Source organism: Bos javanicus, chromosome 17 (genome assembly GCF_032452875.1).
Source record: "Bos javanicus breed banteng chromosome 17, ARS-OSU_banteng_1.0, whole genome shotgun sequence".
NCBI lineage: Eukaryota > Metazoa > Chordata > Mammalia > Artiodactyla > Bovidae > Bos > Bos javanicus.
The window spans coordinates 35,821,860-35,828,961 of NC_083884.1; the positions used below are offsets into that span (position 1 = coordinate 35,821,860).

The 7,102-nt window shown below is 36.2% G+C and overlaps 1 protein-coding gene and 1 non-coding gene across 4 annotated transcripts in view; both read right to left on the bottom strand.

Moving 5' to 3' along the window:
* ADAD1 (adenosine deaminase domain containing 1) overlaps positions 1 to 7,102 on the bottom strand; it is an 85,834-nt gene that overhangs the window by 44,599 nt on the left and 34,133 nt on the right. For all 3 annotated transcript variants that reach the window (XM_061384259.1, XM_061384261.1, XM_061384260.1), the window contains one exon: positions 5,960 to 6,092. In XM_061384259.1, the coding sequence (XP_061240243.1) occupies positions 5,960 to 6,092 (133 nt within the window). The remainder of the gene's footprint in view (positions 1 to 5,959; positions 6,093 to 7,102) is intronic.
* TRNAW-CCA (transfer RNA tryptophan (anticodon CCA)) lies at positions 1,376 to 1,447 on the bottom strand. The gene has a single exon. It is a non-coding gene; the product is annotated as a tRNA-Trp (tRNA).

Here is a 7,102-nt window from a genome sequence, read left to right on the forward strand (position 1 = left end):
TACTATCAATTACTAAGACAAGAATATTAATTAAAACCTCCAACTATAACTGTAGAACTTTCCATTTAACCTTTAAATGCTACAGGTTTTGCTTATACATTTTGAGGTTCCACTGTTATACCAACATAGCAATACTTACCTGTTGTATACTAACAACATTTGGAACAACAGTAGTGTATTACCACTAATATGTTACTCTTTGTTTCTCGTATTATTTCTCATCTTGATGTGTGTTTGACATTAATATACAGACTCCAGCTAAATTATTGCTATTGTTTGCATGGTATGTCTTTTTTTTTTCATCCTCTGTTTTCAATCTACTCATGATGTATTCTGCATATCAGTTAAATAAGCAGGGTGGCAATACACAGCCTTGACCTACCCCTTTCCCAATTGTGAACCAACCCATTGTTCCATGTCCAGTTCTAACTGTTGTTTCTTGACCTGCATACAGGTTTCTCAGGAGGCAGGTAAGATGGTCTGGTATTGCCATCTCTTTAAGAATTTTCCACAGTTTGTTGTGATCCACACGGTCAAAGGCTTTAGTGTAATCAATGTAATCAATGAGGCAGAAGTGGATGTTTTTCTGGAATTCTTTTACTTTTTCTTTAACATCATCATATTTTACGATTGAAATAGTTTAGCTGGAATTCCATCACCTCCACTAGCTTTGTTCATCATATTGCTTCCTAAGACCCCCCTGAATTTACACTCTAGAATGTCTGGCCCTCGGAGAGTGACCACACTATCATGGTTTTCTGGGTCATTAAGATCTTTTTCGTATAGTTCTTCTGCGTATTTTTTCCACCTCTTCTTAATCTCTTCTGCTTCTGTTAGGTCTTTCCCGTTTCTGTCCTTTATTGTGTCCATCCTTGTACGAAATGTTCCCTTAGTATCTCAAAAATTTTCTTGAAGAGATCTCTAGTCTTTCAAATTCTATTGTTTTCCTCTATTTTTTTTTTCTTTTTGCATTGTTCACTGAAGAAGCCTTTCTTATCTCTCCTTGCTATTCTCTGGAACTCCGCACTCAGCTGGGTATATCATTCCCTTTCTCCCTTGCCTTTCGTTTGTCTTCTTTCCTCAGCTGTTTGTTAAGCCTCCTCAGATAACTTTGCTTTCTTGCAGTTCTTTTCCTTTGGGATGGTTTTCGTCACTGCCTCCTGTACAATGTTACAAACATCCATCCATAGTTCTTTAGGCACTCTATCAGATTTAATCATCACTTCCACTGTATAATCATAAGAGAAAGTGAAGTCACTCACTCATGTCTGACTCTTTGCGACCCCGTGGACTGTTGCCTACCAGGCTCCTCTGACCTTGGGATTCTCCAGGCAAGAATACTGGAGTGGGGTGCCATTTCCTTCTACAGGGGATCTTCCCAACCCAGGGATCGAACCTGGGTCTCCTGCATTGGAGGCAGATGCTTTAACCTCTGAGCCACCTGGGAAGCCTGGTGTATAATCAAAAGGTATTTGATTTAGGTCATACCTAATAACTGAGTGGTTTTCCCTACTTTTTTCAATTTGAGTCTGAATTTTGCAATAAGGAGCTCACAATCTGAGCCACAGTCAGTTCTAGGTCCTGTTTTTGCTGACTGTATGGAGCTTCTCCATCTTTGGCTCCAAAGAATATAATCAATCTGATTTCAGTATTGACCACATGTGTAGTCATCTCTGTGTTATTGGAATAGGGTGTTTTCTATAACCAGTGCGTTCTCTTGGCAAAACTCTGTTAGCGTTTGCCCTGCTTCATTTTGTACTCCAAGGCCAAACATGTCTGTCACTCCAGGTATCTCCTGAGTTCCTATTTTTGCATTCTCATCCCCTATGATGAAAAGGACACCTTTTCTTGGTGTTAGTTCTAGAAGGTCTTGTAGGCGTTCATAGAAACATTCAGCTTCTTCGGCATTAGAGGTTGGGGCATAGACTTGGATTACTGTGATATCGAGTGGTTTGCCTTAGAAACAAACTGAGATTATTCTGTCATTTTTGAGATTTTAGAATATTCAAATTTAATGTTTTAATAATTATTGGTAAGTGGATTTATGTCTGCCATTTCACTACTTATTTTCCAAGTCCTGGGTCTTTTATTTCTTTGCTGCTTTACTGCCTTCTAGTCTTTTTAAAAATGCATTTTTTAGGACAATATTTTAATTCCTCTGCTGATATTTTAGCAATAGCTTTCAAGTTATTGTTTTCGTGACTACTTCAGGAATTACAATATGCTTCTTTTTCTTACCATAGTTTACTTCAGATTGATACTGACATAATCCTGGTAATACACAAAAACTCAAGATTTTCTCTTTGTCTTGATCTTAATCAGCTTGTCTGTGATGTATGTAGATATGAATCTTTTTTTTTCTTTTTTTCTTTCTTGGGATTTTTTTGAGCATCTTGGGCCTGCTAATGTTTTTCATCAAATATGGGAATTTTTTCCAGTAATTTTTCAAATATTTTATTGATCCTTTCTCTTTTTCTGTAGAATTTCTAGTAAACATAAGTTGGTAGACTTAATATTGTTCCACAAGTCTCTGAAGTTCTGTAAAATTTTCTTTTATTTGCTTCATCTGTCCTTTAAAATTATTTTGATCTATCTTCAAAGCCCATTGATATTTTTCTGCAATCTCACATGTACTGTTGAGTCCATCTAGAGAATTACTCATTTCACTTGTTATTTATTGTTTCAGTACTGGAATATTCATCTGGGTTTTTTTAGGAGTTTTGAGTTTTTTGACTTTTGCCTTTTCTGTTTTTTGAGTTTCTATTTCTCTGCTGAGATTACCTGTTTACTGAAACATTGTTACACTTTTCTTTAATAACTTGAATATATTTATAACAGTTGCTTTGAAGACTTTACTGTGTTCAAAATTGGAATCCTCTCAGAACCAGTTTCTTTTGAATGTTACTCTTCCTAAGTATAAATTTTATTTTACTTTCCTGTTTTTACATCTCTCAAACTTTTGGGGTGAAAGAGACTTTTGGATAATATAGAAACTCTGGATTCTATTTTTCTACAAGGTTTTGGTTTTCTGCATGTTGAAATCGTAAGCTCTGTTTTCATCTATGGTGTGTACTGTCTCTTTCCAGTTTCTGTTTTAGCCTGGTTTCCTAGTAGTTACCAGGTATCTGCAAAGCTTCAGTTCAGTTCAGTCACTCAGTCGTGTCCGACTCTTTGCGACCCCATGAATCACAGCACGCCAGGCCTCCCTGTCCATCACCAACTCCCGGAGTGCACCCAAACCCATGTCCATCGAGTCAGTGATGCCATCCAACCATCTCATCCTCTGTCGTTCCCCCTTCTCCTCCTGCCCTCAATCTTTCCCAGCATCAGGGTCTTTTCCAATGAGTCAGCTCTTTGCATGAGGTGGCCAAAGTATTGGAGTTTCAGCTTCAGCATCAGTCCTTCCAATGAACACCCAGGACTGATCTCCTTTAGGATGGACTGGTTGGCTCTCCTTGCAGTCCAAGGGACTCTCAAGTTTTCTCCAACAATGCAGTTCAAAAGCATCAATTCTTCAGCACTCAGCTTTCTTTATAATCCAACTCTCACATCCATACATAACCACTGGAAAAACCATAGCCTTGACTAGATGGACCTTTGTTGGCAAAGTAATGTCTCTGCTTTTTAATATGCTGTCTAGGTTGGTCATAATTTTTCTTCCAAGGAGTAAGCATCTTTTAATTCCATGGCTGCAATCACCATCTGCAGTGATTTGGAGCCCAGAAAAAAAAGTCAGACATTCTTTCCACTGTTTCCCCATCTATTTGCCATGAAGTGATGGGACCAGATGCCATGATCTTAGTTTTCTGAAGGCTGAGCTTTAAGCCAACTTTTTCACTCTCCTCTTTCACTTTCATCAAGAGGCTCTTTAGTTCTTCTTCACTTTCTGCCGTAAGGGTGGTGTCATCTGCATACCTAAGGTTATTGATATTTCTCCCAGCAATCTTGATTCCAGCTTGTGCTTCCTCCGGCCCAGCATTTCTCCTGATGTACTCCGCATATAAGTTAAATAAACATGGTGACAATATACAGCCTTGACGTACTCCTTTTCCTATTTGGAACCAGTCTGTTGTTCCATGTCCAGTTCTATTGTGATAAACTGCAAAGCTTAGTGATAAGCAAATGATTTCAGCAGGCATTACACTCAACACCTTAAACTTATAAGACTTCTACCTTCTTCTGATCAGTTAATTTGGGGAGGGATGGGTGGTACAGTGTATTTAATGTTGCAGGCAGTTCTATTTCACACTTTTAACTCTTTTCTGGGTTCTCTTTAGTCTCACTTGCACCTGAGTGTAATTTCTTGGTCAACCAAGGATATATAGAGAATTTCTTTCAACTCTTCCATGGCTCTTTCATTTCCAATATCTACCTGTTAAGTTACTCTTTTGTATACCACTTGCTCTAACCAGGACTGCAACCTTGCATCAGTTATTGATTTTTGCCATTTTTCTCCCTACCAGGTTTGGCACATTTAGTTGAAAAAGTGACGAATGCTCACCCTCTTGCCCAAAATCAAGTCCAGAAAATCTACTACTTTTGGTGGCATTCTCAATCTCATAAAACTATAGTTCTTGCTATTCAAACTATCAGAGAGAGAGGAGAGAGAACAGGAACACCTTTGGGCAAAGGTTTCACAAATTCCTGCTGTTCGTTCCCAGAGATCTAAGTTTTACAAGAATATACAATTTCCAATGTGTTTTCTGCCTTTAGTCAATTTCCAGAGTTGTGAAAAGGGTTTTTATCTTGACTAATTTGTCCAATTTTATCACAGAGAGAATCTCTGTTTTTTTTACAGAGATGACTTGAAACCTCTTTATGCAGCCAAAGTCAGAAACTGTCTAGGGTAAGCTTTTATACTTAAAAATGTGTGTATATACAAACTAACTACCATTAATATTCATTGCTTTACAGGTTTGAGCATTATACAGTTTGAGCATTAAGATATTGATGAAATTAAGACTTTTATACAATACTATATTGTTATTGAAAAGGAAATTAGATTATCAAAAACAATATGTCTTTCATAACTTGAAAACATGGATATTTCATATTATGACATGGCTCAGTTCATAGTATACTGAATAAAAAGAGTTAACTAAAAAGCATATCAAGTATGAGCATAGCTTCCCAGGTGGCTCAGAGGTAAAGAATCTGCCTGCCAAGCAGAAGATGTGACTTCAATCCCTGGGTTGGGAAGATTGCCTGGAGAAGGAAATGGCAACCCACTCCAGTATTCTTGCCTGGGAAATCCCATGAACAGCAGAGCCTGTTGGGTTATAGTCTATGAGGTCACAAAAAGTCAGACACAACCGAAGTGACTTAGTGCACACATGCACATATACACAAAAAATATAAATACATGACAAGAAAATGAAATAACATACTTTTAAGATTAGGAGTATCATACTGGAATAGTAGGTAGGATTATAAGCTATATTTCCCATCTGCATTTAAGAAAAGATTTCCAAGTTCTCTACTCAAATATGCATTATGTTTGTAATACTAAAAAAGTGTATTTTTAAATATATCAAAGGGTCTATATATCACTTAACCCCAAATCACAAACTCAAAGGTGTTTCACAACTTAGGAATATAAGCAAAGTAATTTATATGAATATAGTAATGCATTATTTTAGAATACTGAAATACTATAGTTAACATAGTTAATATCATACACAAAAGAGATTTTATTACCTTTTTGTTTTTCTGGGTATGACCAGCAGGTTTTTAGCAATATTGCAAGGTTAGTACATACCATACTGAGGCAGCTACTAAAAGTGGCAAAACTTATTCACATATCCAATTTCCAACATATCCATTTAAAATCTAATTTTACCACTACATGGCAATATCAGATTTAACCATTATTTTGCTATGTATCATCATCAAATTACCACAGTACTATTTTCTTAAAATTTTTATTTCAATGTTCAATTTCATTCTTTTAAAGACTTACCTTAGCTGCATGATATGTACTAGCTTCAAGTATATCTTCTTTTTTAGCTTCTTTGGCAAGCAGGTTAAATCGACTTAACATTGCAGCCTTACAAAGCCGACTTGCCATTGACACACCACTTTTAAATGGGGAACTAAAGTAGAAAAGAATGAAACAATCACTAATCATTATTTAATGATTTATGTTAGCACTTACAGGGATTAAAATCAATACAAAATGTATATTTATCTCAATTATGCACAGATAGTGAAATTTTCTATATAAAATTATTCTGAGTATTAACTGTTTTCTGAAGCTAATTTCTTTTATAAAATTAGTGTATGTTATCAGAGTATTACATTAAGAATTAAAGAAAAATATGGATATTTGGAAAATTTCTACTGTTTGAGGCAAAATTAATCTATAATGATCCAAATTAAGATAGTGATTCTACCAGGGATTGACTAGATGAGGGAATAGAAATCTTTTTTGAGATGAAGAAAGCATCCTGAATTTTGACTGGGGTAATGGTTACACAGGTGTGTATATATACATACACAAATATATATATGTGTATGTAAACTCATGAAATTATACATTTTAATGTACAATTTGACTCCCTAAAAAAGTAAAATATATGTACTCCATCACCCTTCATATATATATACGTGCATATGTGTACACACGTAAATATATATATTTTTCTGTGTTTCTAATAAAAATAGGTTCACATATTATAGCGTTCTTGCTTCTGTAACTCTTTCCCTTCATTATATATTCTCATTAGTTGTTTTTGTGATAGACTGCAAAAACTGCCAAAATCCTTTATTCTTGTTTGTATGCTCTTTACAATGTAATTTTTCAGATTCTTCCATCAACAACTACAGCTTATTCTTCCTCCCCTTGAATTTGGACTGGTCTTGTAACTTGTTTTGGTCAATAAAATACTCTGTGCCTGTTGCAAGCCTGGGCTTCAAGCAGTTTGTGTTTCTATGCCTTGGCACTCCTTCCTCTACCATATGAACCTGCTGAGATTGATCCACTAGAAGATGAGAGCCCAGCTGTCCCTCTAAGATCAGCCAAGCTGCCTTACAGTTGACCTACAGCTGACCCCACACACATGGGAGAGCTTGACCAAATCCAGCTCAGCTGACCTAAGGACTT